Consider the following 15,975-nt stretch of genomic DNA (forward strand, 5'->3'; position numbering starts at 1 on the left):
ATAATGAGAAATATATATATTTAAAACCACTTTTTGGCTGAAATGCTAATACATAGAACTATGTGATGCTATCCTAAAATAAAAATTTCAGAAAAGTATTGTGCAGGTTAAATTTTCCTCATTCAAAATGCTTGGGACCAGGATCTGGGATTGTGGCTCGTCTAGCACCTGCGAGGCCCTAGGTTCAATCCTCAGCACCACATAAAAATAAATAAATAAAATAAAATATTGTGTCCAATGACAACTAAAAAAAATAAATATTAAAAAAATGCTTTGGACCAGAAGTGTTTCAGATTTTGAAATATTTTGGATTTTGGATCATCTGCATATTTATATGAGATAGCCCAGTGACATGACCCAAGTCTAAACATGAACTTTGTTTCACATACAGTTTACACATGTTGCCCTAAAGGTAATTTTATGTAACTTTTTTGGTGCATCTTTTTTGACTATCGTATGAGGTCAAGTGTATAATTTTTCACTTGTGGTATCATGTCAGGTGCTCAAAAAGTTTTGGTTTGTGGAGAATTTGGGGTTTCGCATTTTCAGATTAGAGACACTTGACCTGTGTCTAATTGTTTTAAGAAAGGTTTATGTAATATTTCAATCTCTATCAAAGTTGACACACAGTGCAGAAAGACAGAGGAGGAATGAAAGTGACTGAAACTACCTCAAGAAATTGTGTCATCAAATCTTTAACCAAATTAAAAAGTAATTAAAATATGTAAGTAAATAAAATATATAACCAAATTAAAAAGTAATTAAAAACTGGACAAGGTCACAAGAAAATCAGTTGCAGCAGCCTCACTCCAAACCCTTGGAGATACAGTGTTTGCTTTCTCCATGAAATTGCCCTAAAAAAGTGACTCCTCAGCCTGCTCCAGCAGTTCTTCTAGAGAAAATGCCAAAAAGTTATCAAAAAAGAAAACTTCTGCCAGGCATAGTACCAGTAATCCCCCACCCCAAGGAGCTTAGGAGGCTGAGCCAGGAGGATCTGGAATTCAAAGCCAGCCTCAGCAACTTAGTGAGGCCCTGGGCAACTCGATGAGATGCTGTCTCTAAATAAAATTTTAAAAGTTGGGGTGCAGGGGAGAGTCTGGGGATGTGGCTCAGAGGTTAAGCACCCTTGAGGGCAATCCCCAGTACCAAAAAACTAAAAATAAAACTTCTTTAAAAAATTGTAAGAAGCTGGTCTCCCATATACCTTAATTCAAATCTAATTTCAAGTTCTTCATCTATAAAATGGAGCTAATACCACCTACACTATTGGATCATGATTAGAATTAAGTAAGTTGTTGGGAAGCCCTTGAAATAGTAGACAAGCAGTGTTACTTTCCTGGTTCCGCCTTCCCTCTTCCCCTTCTGTGTGTTTCTTCATGTGTAGAACCCCACTGCTGCATCAGAATCACTGGCCTCTTGTCACAAACATTAATTCCCCAATTCCTGGAGGCACAGACCCCAATTCTGAAATTTTATCAAATATAACAAGCTTAAGGTCCATTAAAATTAATTTAACTCCTTTGGTCCTCTTCAGGCTCAGAAAACAAAAATGCTCTTTACCCGTAAAATGTATTATAAACGATGATCTTTAGAAGAAAAGGAAAGGAAGATCTGAGACATTAAGTTAAAAACCCAAATTATTTGACTCATTCTTCTAAGAGTGCATACTTCTCATGCTTTAAGCATCCATTGTCATCTCTAAAACGACCTATGTTTCCTCATGTGTCTACCTAACGACAACTAAAATTAGACATGGGACAGTACTTAGTAAATGACCCCAAATAAACTTCAATTCATTTAAAACTAGTAAGATGGGGCTGGGGTTGTGGCTCAGTGGTAGAGTGTTCAACTGGCATGTGTGAGTCACTGGGTTCCATCCTCAGCACCACATAAAAATAAATAAAATAAATGTACTGTGTCCATCTACAACTAAAAAATTTTTTTTAGAAAAACGTAAGATAAAGTCAAAGAAAATTGACAATTGAGAATGGGAGAAAATATGTATACATATGCCTAAATAAGGAATACCTGTCATGAATTTTAATTTCTGATTTTATTAATATCTAATTGGATTCTAGCTTCTAATTTTGGTATGTAGTTCAAAATAACCAAAAAGGAAACACTTGAAATTGGCAGAAAAAAACTTCTACATCTTTATAATAATAAATAGCATTCTTTACATAAAAGTCAATTTTTAAAACCCCTCAAACTTTAGAACATAAAAATAAACTTCTGGGCATAGATTTCCCCCTTTCAGTTCCAAAAGTGGTTATTTTAGAATAAATATTCATCACACAAAAATTTAGCTGATCCAAATAAGAAACAATCATCCAATGCAAATATCAATTCAAAGCACAGATTTTATCCATACTGCTTTCATATTTCCCCTTCACTTCTTTCCTAGATAAAAGTGGGAAATTTTTAATATCCCATACTATAAAATTCTGACCAAGCACATTGGCCTTTTCAAGTAATTCAGAAAAGGTAGATCAAGAGAAATTCCTGGGTCACTGCAGTCTTCAGTAGGTTCATAGGAACCTATAAGTATAAACCCTCTTTAATTCACCCCCTAAAGATGGACCACTTGGACTATTCATGCAGATATATTCAATTTCCTTTACCAAATAAGCCACAAACACTTCCACTGACAACCAAATTTGTCCCTTCCATTTACATCAAAACATTTCTCACATGCTTTAACACAGTAGTCTCCAGTCCCAGAAGAAGCTAGGTCAAAAAAACTCATTAGCATCTTTGGTTACAAGGGCAATATAGTGTGTAGATGCTGTTAATAAGAATTCTACCATGGTTAAGTCAAGATTGGAAAAAATCCTATAGGTAGATATAAATGTAGCCTGCGTTTTCCAAGGTCCTTACAGGTCATTATATAAAGTACGGCATTTTTTGAAGTTTTATATATATTAATGGTAGCCATCTCATAATGGGGCCACCCACAAACTTTATGCACTGGAAGTCAATTGGGGAGATCACAGATGTTATTCCTCTAGTCCCCTCCAGGGCAACCTAGGTCTCCAAGGGGCACACAAAAGATAAAAACATGTCCAGCTGGTTCTTCACAATAACCTCATCTGGGTGCAGCTTGTGGGGTAGATAATGGGCCAGGGTCATCTCCCAGGCATCAACGAGATATACTCCAACCCCTGAGAACATCCTCCGAAGGATGGTGTCCAGTTGAAAGTTGTACCAGTCACTGTTGAAGAGGCTCACTTCGGGCCCCAGTTCCTGGGCATTGGCTGTCCGGATGACCACTACAGTCCTAGGGCTTCGATCCAGGAGCTGGACCACTGACCGACGGATGTTCCTGAGCCGACGGATATACACTTCCAAGGGGTAGGTGCTGAAGTGAGACCACAAAGATATGGCAATCACTGTGTTCCTTCCTCCCACGATTCCATTCAGTTCATTTGCCACATAATGGAGCTCATTGCTAAAGACGGTCGTGAAGCGGATGGGTGGACCATGGCAGCGGTATTTGAGCAAGATGTTGTGCTTCTGATCCACTGCAAGGAAGGGACCCACATTCTTGGGACTACCCATTTGAAACTCCACTAAGTCTGAAACAAGGAAAAATTAAATTCATAAACACATTCAAGCTATGTATGTATATATATGAATATTCTTTACCAAGTAGCTTCAAAGAACAGCTTTTAAAATAAAAGTCCAGCAAAAACATACAATAGAAATACTAAAGGAATACCTATTTCACTGTTCCCTGCCCACCTTTGAATCAATCGGCCTTTATTCTGACGTATTAATTATTCAAAACACTCCACAAATGTGATATTATAAGTAAAGCCATCAGTGAACGATTCTACATCTTTAAATATGCCTCAAAAACAACATACCTGTTTAACTTTAGGCCAAAAACTCTTGCTGTTTGCACCACTAGTTGAATATTTAAAAGTCAAATTGGCATTTACACTTTATGCTTCTAATAGGTAAATATTATATCTTCCAGGACAAGGGCTGTAACTTCTGTTTTATGAGCACAATTAGTAATCAAATAATTCTCTTGAGAAATTCTATCATTTGCAACAATACGGATCAACCTGGAGGACATTATGCTAAGTGAAATAAGCCAAGCACAGAAAGACAGATATGCATGATCTCACTTATATGTGGAATCTTAAAAAGTCTCCCACTTACAGTAGAATACAGAAACTCACCAGAGGCGGAGTTTTGGTGGGGGTAGAGGGAATGAGAAGATACTCAAAGGGTACACAGTTTCAGGTAGATAGGAGTAATAAGTTTTAGGGATCTGTACAGCATAGTAACTGTAGTTAATAATGTATTGTACATTTCAAAATGGCTGAAAGTAGATTTTAAATGTTCTTATTACAAATAAATACATTTGTGATAGATATGCTAATCGATATAATCATTCTAAAATGTATATATATCAAAATATCACATTGTATCCCCAAAATATACACAATTATAAGCTTTTCTCCCTCCCACATTTTGCAAGTACTGGGGATTGAACTCAGGAGTCCTCCACCACAGAGCTACATTCCCAGCTCTTTTTATTTTTTGAGACAAGGTCTGGCTAACTTGCCCAGGCTGGCCTTGAATTTGAAATCTTCTACCTTAGCCTCCCAACGCAGGTGGCATACACCTAATCCTAGCCTTCCAAGCAGCTGGCATTAGAGGTGTATGCCATCACACCTGGATAAAAATAAACTTTTTTAAAAAAATAAAATAATCTAAGTTGTAATTCTGGGGGGAGGGTAGAAAGTTCCTCTTTTTGCAATAAGTGAAAAGAAAGAAGCAACTCTGGTTTCTTTTGACTTTCAGTTTTACCCCATGGTTGAAAAAAAAATCACAGTTAATACCCTACAGAATTTTTTCTGGTCTGAGAAATGACAAAGGCAGCAGTGTAATATAGAATTCCCTTCTGCCCCACCCCCACCCCCCCTTTATCTAAGTTGTGTTTCAAGGTCTATTTCTCTGAAATATTCTGGAGATCCAAGGAATCCATAGGATCCCTTTTTACTCCTAAAAACTCTGTACTTGATCACTTGATATATGCCCCCATGAGGAAAGGGGAGCTCATATCCTTTAACATTCCCAAAGTGCCTTACAGGGAATAGAAGGAACAAATATTGGCAACACAATTCCACCAGCATTTCCTAAGCATTCAGGGCTCATTTTCAGCAAGGCTTGGAGAGGTGTCACAGCTCTTGCCCTGAGGGAGTTTACAGTCAATTGTGAAGAGACAGCATCAGACTGTAATTGTCCTATATTCCTTATAAGGGTTCAAGCAGGTTTCACTTTTTTCTGCCTACAACCCAAGGTTTCTCTATTAGATTTTCCTACCAGATTCATCACTATTTAGCACCCAACCCTACTTAAACCAAATAAAAGCTCAAGCTTCTGTTTGCTTTTGATCAAGATCAAGTACCCACACAAGGCTTTCTTTCTTTCTTATTTATTTAAATATTTTTAATTGTAGATGGACACAATATCTTTATTTTGTTTAGTTTTGTTGTTGGTGGTGGTGGTTTTTGTTTGTTTGTTTAATGTGGTGCTGGGGATCTAACCCAGTGACTCACATATGCTAGGCAAGCGCTGTACCACTGAGCCACAATCCCAGCCTGAGGCTTTATTTTTATTGGATGAAAATTTGTCTATAACGGGTCTGTGGAAAACAACCAAAACTGTCTATATGATCATTGCAATTAAAGGAGACACCAAGTTACAACGTTAGAAATTAAGAAGAAACTATAGGTATCTGAAAGGCCCAGTCTGGTCAGCATCAAATCATGCTTAGCACTGTGCTATACAAATTATTTCCCTTCTGATTTTTAATTTGTTTTACCAACAAAAACTCAACTATATCTGTTTCAATAAAAAACAAGTGAAAACTACAATTGACTTTTCTCCTTTTGGGGTAATATCTACTTCTTCCTTTCCTTCTAAATATTAAATTTGAAAGTAAGCTATTGTAATAAATAGGAGAATGAATGAAACACATCACAAGCAGCAACTCATAACAAACATTGAGGATTTACTTTATGAAAAGCCTTTCCCATATATAATCATCCAAAAAAACCCACAAAATCAGTTCCCACAGAACTTCCTGAATTGTAAGCAGGGTCTTTATTCTTACTACCAGGATCCATCCCTCCTCATCCCATCAATATTCCTTCCAGAAAGAAGAGAACACCATTGTGAAATGCCGCAGTCTGGCTGGGCACAAAATAACCAAGCCACCACAAAGCCTTGTAGATTCAAACAGCAACTCTTTATTCCCGAACTCTCACCGGCACTCTACACGCATGTTCTGGGAAAATACACTCCCTCCACCGGGCTCTGCGTACCAATTCTCTCAGAACCCCGCGAGAACTCAACGGGAACTCAAGGAGCAGGAGCCCGAGGCAGCAGGATACGCCCTATTCCCAGCAGGATCCACCCTAAACCTGGAGCCACCCTAATCCCTGAGCAGGGTCACCTTTCAACCAAAAATGCCATGCGTCCTACTTGGCTATGGCTCTCAGCAGTGAATAAGTGGTGGGTTTTGTTCTGAGTCTGGAGAGTAGCCCCAGAGAAACAAGAAGCTAACCACACTGGGACTTGCCCACACTCCCTCCAGAGGAGCCAGCTCTACCTCAGAGTGCCCCCAGTGGTAGGCCTAAAGGATGGTTTTGCTACATGGATGCAGTAAAATGAACCACAGTAAATTTCCTTCCAGTTAAATCTACTATAAATTTGAGGTTGGACCGAACAACTAGAAGAGAAACAACTGGAAATGTCTACCTCTATGTTATAATCCCGAATATTAGAAGTAAAAGACAGCTGTAAAGTGACATGGTCCTGCTGTCTCATCTCACACATGGAGAAAGAAAGCCCTGAGGAGTAAATGACTTGTCCAGGGTGATCAAACAGATAATCAGTGGACAAATCTTTCTGGATTGATCAGAAATTGCACATACCTCTCCAGAATGAGGATACCTCTTTAATCCTACAGAGAAATTGCTTCTTCACCTGATGCCTTTCTTCAGAGTTAGAGTGAGTCTACGTATTTCAATTTTATGTCACTTCCTTACATAACCCGGATTTCATCCCTCTAGGATATAGTTATGAAACAAAAAGCAAAGTACCAACCTGGAACAAATGTAGTGAGGTAATCAAACCATTGCCTGATTGTCGAGTCACCAAATAAATACACCATTTTTCTTTGTAAGCATTCTGTAATGTTGTCAGGGTCATTAAAATGGCGCATCTTAAATCTTCTGGGCTTCCACTGGTCTTTGTAATAATACCCAGAAGGAAAAGTTTCTGAGCCTTCAGGTACTTCTAGGTTGTTAGTTAGAAAAAGGGAAAATAAATAAATAAATAAATAAACAAATACACACACACACACACACACATATATATTTTAATTTTCCTCTAGTAATAGATGAAAAATGTTGCAGGAAACATAATAATGCCTATATATTTGTTAGACTGCTAGCATTTGGGCAACATTTCCTGTTATCATATCTGAAAGACATCCCAGACTTTCCCCTTCATACAGAAAGGTTCTCCTTTGCACAGAAGTAGGAAGATGTGAAATAGGTGTGGGAGTATTGAGGGACACCAGGGGAAAGGGGGACGCTGAGCATTCCTTTGAGTATGCATGTTTTTATAAAAGACAAAAAATAAAGGAAGGCAAACACCAAAGAAATGTGTAGATATAAGCACATGTCCAGCAATGTCCCAGAAAAAGCATAACTATTTTTTATCCAAATACCTGTGAGGCAAGTAAGAATTTAATATTTTATATATGTATAGTAATATTAGTCCAATGTTTCTTGGTTCATTAAAAGGAAAGTTTTAATCTGTGGGTCCTAAATTCATTGACCACATTGAGACAAATGACATATAAAGGATTATTCTCCACAATATAAAAGGTTGATAAGGTCTTAGGCATAAAAAAGCATCACAACGTGTACTCACCTTGTAGCCTAGCTACAAAGCACAACACAATCACCATCTACCTTTTAGAGGGAGAGTCAACCTCTGTCTGCCCTAACACCTCCATTGGAAAAATGCCTCCATGGAAACAAATGCTTTGCATGCGTCAAAACAGATAGTGATAGCCAAATTTCTTGCAGTTTACTCTGCATTAGACACTATCCTGAGCAATTAAACCTAATATCTCACATGAAGCTCACAATAATTCTTTATAAAAGGTACTGTTACTATCCCTGCCTTTCAGAATAATTAAGCAACTTGACCAATGTCCCAGAGCTGAGCTAGTAATGAAATCGGAACCAGACCTGAGCAGGTGGGCCCCAAAGCCCAGGTTTTTAACCACTGTGCAGGAGGTACTTCTCAGAAATAGATATCAGTAGATGTCAGCCATTTCTTTCAGCTTTTTTTCTTGAAGGTATATATATTTATATTTCTAACAATTATTCAAATCTCTAATCTTCAAGAAACCACCAATCATTTTATGTCACTTCCTTACATAACCCAAAGTTCAACCTTGATCATATTCCAATCATTTTACAGTGTAGTGATCTGTTAAACCACAATTTGAAATGCAAATGTTTACACCAATCAGAAATTTAAGTATGTCCCCTATTTGTGACTATTTTCAGTTTATCTGAATTCTTGATATTATCCACGTTACTCAAAATTATTTTGGATTTTTTATATCCTCCAAAGAAAATGCCCTATTTAACAAAGTGCAGATCTAATCATTTTTCCCCTTGGCTATCTGCTAATTCTTTATATGTTCAGGGCCCAAATGAAAAGTAAACGTGCTTCAAAAGCTTTACTTTGGTAAATATTATTAAAAAGAACAACGGAAGGGTGATGAATAAATATTTATTCAACTTATTTAAAAAAATTCTCAAGTCAGATAGTAACTCTAGTCCCCCAGCTACTCAGGAGGTTAAGGCAGGAGGATCCTGAGGCCAGGAGTTCAAGGATAGCCTGGATACCAGAACAAGACCCCATCTCAAAAACAAAAAATCAAAGAATCTTTCAACATGTTGTCAAGGGTGGCTTTACCATGTAACTACACCTTGCCCAAGCTCCCTCGTTTCATCAGTACATCAAAATGGCAGAGCTAGAGAGCTATAGTGAAGGCACCCAGGTCCACAGAAAACATTTACTAGAGAAAATTAAAAGTGGTTTTGAAGTTAAATTTTTAATTTGGTAATTTGACTATTTTCTGTCAAATACATGTTAAAAAGAAATGTATATATCACACAGGAAAAATTAACATTTCAATTACAATTACTACCAGAGTTAAATCAAGCAAAGCAAATCAATTACTGAATCTGACATCCATTCTTTAAGAACTCTATTTTTTAAGGTGAAATGTACATACCTGTGCTGCCACCTTATGGTCAGTTGTTTCAAAAATATTACCTGACTGATTTCAAGGGGTCAGAGGTTGTTAAATTCAATGCATTTTCACATAAGGTAACTAAGATATGAAAGTATCTTAAACTGATAATATAACCCCTAATATGATATTAATTTGGAATAAGATTAAATAAAAATAAAGATTTATTACTCAATTTAGTGGTTAGTTATACTGAATATTGCTGGTAAGAGGAAATGTTGATGCCAAGGTGGTTGTAAAGGCAGATATGAAGATATTTGTACAAAATCAGGTTTATCTTTGATTTGCAAATAATGTCTAGTCATCTCTAAAATGGCCTGGCTTCTCTTTAAAGCCCATAGCTAACATTTTCCTCCAGAGGGTGTCATCCCATGCCATTGTTAACCATAGGAGGCTATCTGGGACAAAAAATAGGACAAATAAGGGGGGGAGGCAGTAAGATAAATTTTCCTAAACCATCTAGAAAGATCTGGACAAGAGGGATACAATGTGAATTAAGGGTGGAAGTTTGGGTATTATATCTCAGTAGAATAGGTAAGCATCCCCTACCCCCACCCCGACCCTCACCCCCTAAAAAAACACGAGCTCAAGTTTCTGATGAGGTTGGGATCCATCAAGGTTGCCAAGTCCTTTAGTTATGATAGTCTGGGGACTACAGTACAATGCTAATGAAAGTTCAACAGTAATTATGACACTGGAAAAACCTGTTAGAAACCAAACACTTGGCCTTGATAAGCTAGCCTACTCTTATTAAAAACTCTTTCTTTGTTCTTGACTACAATTATATCCATGCATTAAGCAGTCTCAAGAAATCCACTAGACTCAAAATAGGAATGTTGGAATAATTTTACCTTATAGGAAGTTAATTAGCTAAAACAAAAATAATAAAATTTCATAGAGAGCAAACTCCAAAATATAGGTTTTGTAAGTGAAATGATAAAGGTGTAAAGATGATGAACACATCCAGGGATAGGGCAAAAAAAAAAAGGAGGCTAGAGTAACTGGTGGTGCTAGAGAGTAAGAAAGTGCTCCATTGAATGAGAACATGTCAAAGGTAGAGAAAATTCCTGGAACGATTCCAATTGACAAGGTTTCAAATCTGTAACAATTTGAGAGAAAGCGATTAAGCTGGATTATAACTCAAATATGAAATTATGATGAGTCCATACTGATATAAATAAATGTGGGGAAAGGGATAATACCTCTTTACAAAAGAATTTCAGCTACAAGTGTTGAAGGAATGAGTGATATCATTATTAGATTGTTAACATTAGATTGCCACAGAAATAACTACTAATGATAAAAGCTAATGGGTGCTAAAATTAATGGGTGAAAATTGAAGCAGAAACAAACTGTTGGCATAGGAGGAAAAATATGAACTCTTATTTAAGGTCTTTGAGTGCCCTCTGTGGGTCACTAAGGTGAATTTCAATGAAGTACTGCTAAGCTGAGTTCCTTTGATTCTACATAAAGCAAAGCACCTGGCCTTCTCTTTCTTTCTAATTACCTATCTGGTACAAGATGCTTTCTCAATGAAAGCCAGCCTACTTGCTCCTACTGATTTAGGGTTACTTTATTCCTCTAAAAATCCATCAAAAGCCTCACTAGTTACAGAGTCTGTCTTCCCTCTAAGTAGTACACCACATACCACACCACTTCCTGGCTGATCTTTAAGATCTGTCAGGTGGAGGTAAACATAAAAGCTCCTTCCACTAACCATTCCAAAGACACCTGAGACATCAAAGGTGGGCAAGCCAGACAGGGCTGTGGAAAAGAAGAGTAAATTTGGTGTTGGGACAGGGCCTCCTGAGGATGTCAAACATGGGAGTGTTGAGAGGCATCATGTCTACTGACATCTTGGCCATGGGCTGAGATCAAGATTGATAAGTATTTCTATTAATGATGTTTCTCATATGTACCTTCTAAAACTAGTGATCCATCTGGTTCAAGTAAATCAAATGTAGCTCTTCGTTAGGAAAAGATTGAGATTTCTTATGACACACAACAGTGGAGACTAGAGAGACAACCGGCAGTTTCCTGCCTGTATCGCTGCCACAGACTAATTTTATTTAGCCCCCATGCTATTTTGAATTGGATGCTAATGCTGTGAGATCTGGAAATATCACATTTTTAAAATTAACATTTCTGGGGTTTTGTGAAAAAAAAATCTACAGATCTGGCTGCACTGGGTTTGTTTATGCATGGAAACAAAGCTGTACAAACAGCAGAATTCAGGCTGCCCTACTGAGGTGGTCCTTGCTTTTCATTAATTCCCCACAACCGCACAAGGTATGGCTAAATGCCCATTAAGCTTGGTCCATGTATATTATATACCTCACCCCTAAGGCAAAAGGCTTTACATCTACTGTGTGGGATAATATTAATATGTTTTCAACAACTAAAAGGATCTTGCCCACCATCTGTGTAAATCTCCTTAATAATGTTCATCCTTTCTAAAAGTCATTATAACTAGCTATATCTATTCTGCAAAATCATAACACATTCCTCTGAATTTTATCCTTTTACTATTAATATCCTACATCAATGCATCAGAATGACCTGGAAAGTTAAACACAGATTTTACCAGTAAATGGATGAACTGGAGACTAACAATCTAAGTGAAATAAGCCAGACCCAAAAAAGTCAAACAACAAATGTTTTCTCTGATATGTGGAAGCTAATTCAAAATAAGGAGACAGGGGAAAAAAAAAAAAAGAATAGAAGAAAGATTAGTGGAGTAGACAAAAGGGAATAAAGGGAAGGGAAAGACAGTAGAATGAATTTGACCTAACTTTCCTATGTACATACATGAATATACCACACTGAATCTCACCATCAAGTATACCCACAAGACATTAATTAAAAAAAAAAAGTAAATAGTAGAAAGATCAGTAGAGTAGAGGAAAGGGAACAGGAGGTAGGAGGAACAGAAGGGATCAGGAAGTACTGGGGGCTAAATTAGAACAAATTATATTCCATTCTTTTATGTCTAAATAAATTCTGTTGTCAGCTATAGCTAAAAAGAACCAATAAAAAATTGCAAGCCAATTTTACACATTCCTTGAGTATCTCTAGTATAACAATATCCAACAGAACTTTTTGTAATCGTGTATAGATTCTATATTAAATGCTGTTAAAACATGATCACTCTCAAGTATCATGTATAGTGTGGTGAAAACTTCTATGTTTTCACATAGTGTGACTAAAGAATTGAATGTTTATTTATTTTTTCCCCTTTTTTATTTTATTTATTTTTTTTTAATTTTTATTGTTGGTTGTTCAAAACATTACATAGTTCTTGATATATCATATTTCACACTTTGATTCAAGTGGCTTATGAACTCCCATTTTTACCCCGTATACAGCTTGCAGAATCACATCAGTTACACATCCATTGATTTACATATTGCCATACTAGTGTCTGTTTATTTAATTTTAATTAATCTAAACTTACATAGCTTCATGAAGTTAGTAGCTACTATACTGAACAATATAGCTCTATGGGCTCTTGATAAGATAAACAGAAGGGAAGGGATGATAAAAAAAATATAATTTTCATATAAACATAAATAGAAAAACCCAGAATTAATCACATAAGATTTAGCTAATGTTTTTAAAATCAGTTTTTAATATTTTCAGTTGTGCCAGAAGTAACCAGGCACATTAAAGTGACAAAAAAAAAATTTATAACATCATTGAAATGACAGAGCTTCAACCCATTTAGCAAGAAAAACAATAAATCATCAAACTCCTTTTTTTTTTTTTTTTACCTTTTATCCTCCTGGGAACCACAGTCACCCAATCAGGTCCACTGGAATTGATTGGCATTTTGATATTGACACCACTTTAAAAGGAATAAAAAAGCACAAGCTTAGATTCAGAGGCATTTATTTTCGGGTATGCATCTTTATCTGCACATAGCAAAAAAATGGATATGATTTCACAGTGCCTTATTATGGTAAAATGTAAGTGTTAACCAACAATATGAATAACTGACAAACCAGGTCTTTTGTAATAAGTACGTTATATGTGTATATAAAGTGAGGAGGAAGTTAACATAGTAAGTTTTCACCACACTATATATTCTTGGCCAGTCCTAAGAATGCAAAATCCAAAATGACAAGTTCTGGCTTACATTACTTATTCTTCTGGTACTCAGAATAGCTCACGCTATTGTCTAATTGGTAACTACCTAGTTATCAGGCTGTGTGTCTCTGTAGCATGTCAGATTCCTTTGGCTTTGCCAGATCTGAGATGAGTCCCACTGAGGACACTTGCCCCCAGATATGTACTGATGCAGTACTTTATTCATCATTACTATGACTCTCAAGTGCCGGTGGCCCTTCCTAAAATACATATTCCTCAAAGACATGAATGGTGCCTCATTCACCCTTGTGACTTCTGCACTTAGCTCAGGCTAGAATCCATGCTCAGACTTTTTTTGAATGGCTGCATGAAAAACTGAGAGAGAGTGAATATCAGAATACTAAAAACCCAATACAGCTATTGTAGATACTGAGCCACAAAAATCAAGTCTATTATACTTAGATCAAAAACAAATAAAAAATGAAATAAATTTCTAAACTCTTGATGTAGGAACATTCAGTCATTGTTTTTTTTTAATAATTGTTTCATCAATTTCAGAACAGATGTGTTTGTTCATTCAATAAATAATTTTCAAGCTTCTACTATGTGCCAGGCACTGTCCTAGATGCCAGGAGCTATCACAGTAAACACACACACACACACACACACACACACACACACACACACAGAATCTCTTTCTTAATGGACTGACATTCTAATGAGAAAAAAAGACAAAATAAACAAGTAATGAAGAATGTATACAGGGCTGGATTCATTAGAGATAAGTGATACTTAAGGAGAACATGACTTTTAAAAGAGTCCAAATAAACTACTTTCATAAGCTTTGAGTATTATCATATGACAATTACATAATTTTCCCATAAAAATATCTGTAGGAAAATTTCCTCTATAGTTTTCCTACAAAAATATTTAACCTGAATCTAGTCATGTTGAAACAATAAAGCAAATCCAAAGTAAAGGACATTCTACAAAACAGCAATATTTAAACTATCATGTCATAAAAAACAAAATAGACTAAACAGATCTCCTGGATTAAAGAGATAAATAAATACACTGTGTGATCATAGATTAGATTAGCTCAAATAGATGACTACAAAGGATATTACTAGGATGACTGGGAAAACTTGAATATGGATTGAATATTAGATAATAATATTGTATCAATCATACAAGTCTCCCTTACTATGACTATGTTATGGTGATACATTAAAGTCCACATTTTTAGATTCATATTTATGGGTACCGTTCCATAATGACTAATTTATTCTCAAATGATCCAGGGGCAAAAGTCACACACACACACACACACACACACACACACACACACACAGAAAGACAAAGCAAATGCAGCAAAACATTAACAATGGTGACTCTAGGAAAAAGCTGTATGGGTGTTCACTGTTATTAATCTTAAAAATGTTTCTAAAGACATGAATTTTTTTAACACAAAGTTAGAAAAAATAAAAATCTTGCTAAATTAAACGGGAAACTTTTCAGGTGATAAGCTCATTCTTTCAAAAGGCCTTCCCTTACATTAACAGGATCTTTTAAGGAAAGTACTTCTATCTTTCCAAGACAAACACATTTTTTCCCCCTTAAAGGTAAAGAACAAAGATTACCTTGACTTAACTGTCCACCTGTTACTTAGGGTGTCAAATACCAAAAATAACCTTCTTAATTCCTTCTAACTTAAGCAAGGTTAGAAGCCACCAAGGAAAAGAGGTACATACAGGTATTAATGCAACATATTCAGGCCAAATAAGCTCAAATAGCACACCCTAAAATTTCTCCAAAGATAAATTTCAATCTTTTTCTTTTTAGACAGTCTGATGTAATATTGCAGAACTTTATCACAGGAAAAGATAGGAATATTAATTATCAGGACTCTGCAAATGTTTGGTTTCCAAAGATGTATGCCACCTCAAACACTGTTTTTTCAGCAAACCTCCAGATAAGGAGAATTTTGTAATGATTCTACAATAGGCCATCAGCCATATTCACCCAGGACATGCAAATAAATGCAGGATTACAAAGATATTATTCTTCTAGATTAACAACAGGTGCTTTTGATTGTAAAACTTAGTATCAGGAATATTTTAAAGATTATCACTAATTCTCTAGCTTTCCCACACACACACACACACACACTATTTTCCACACAGAAATTGAGTAATTATAAACTGTGCTTCTTTGTTTTTGCTAAGCCACCAAATGGACTGACAACACAACTCTAAAAGGGATGGGTGGGGCTGGGGATGTGGCTCAAGCGGCAGCGCGCTCGCCTGGCATGCGTGCGGCCCGGTTCGATCCTCAGCACCACATACAAACAAAAGATGTTGTGTCCACCGAAAACTAAAAAATAAGTATTAAAAATTCTCTCTAAAAACAATAAAAACAAAAGGGATAGGTGGGTAGTCTTCACATATAGGCCCAAAACAGTGCACAGAAATGAAATAATCTGATAACAGTCATTGATAAATAACGAGTCTGAGATCTGAATGTAGGAT

The 15,975-nt window shown here is 36.3% G+C and overlaps 1 protein-coding gene across 3 annotated transcripts in view; it reads right to left on the minus strand.

Annotated features, from left to right (window-relative positions):
- Positions 1-2,034: 2,034 nt before the first annotated feature.
- The window catches only part of Nxpe3 (neurexophilin and PC-esterase domain family member 3), a 66,307-nt gene continuing 52,366 nt past the window's right edge, over positions 2,035-15,975 (minus strand). For all 3 annotated transcript variants that reach the window (XM_071615390.1, XM_027943283.2, XM_071615391.1), the window contains 3 exons: positions 13,132-13,205; positions 7,126-7,317; positions 2,035-3,575 (listed from right to left, as the gene is read on the minus strand). In XM_071615390.1, the coding sequence (XP_071471491.1) occupies positions 3,025-3,575; positions 7,126-7,317; positions 13,132-13,205 (817 nt within the window). In that variant the 3' untranslated portion in view covers positions 2,035-3,024. The remainder of the gene's footprint in view (positions 3,576-7,125; positions 7,318-13,131; positions 13,206-15,975) is intronic.

Source organism: Marmota flaviventris, chromosome 8 (genome assembly GCF_047511675.1).
Source record: "Marmota flaviventris isolate mMarFla1 chromosome 8, mMarFla1.hap1, whole genome shotgun sequence".
Lineage (NCBI taxonomy): Eukaryota > Metazoa > Chordata > Mammalia > Rodentia > Sciuridae > Marmota > Marmota flaviventris.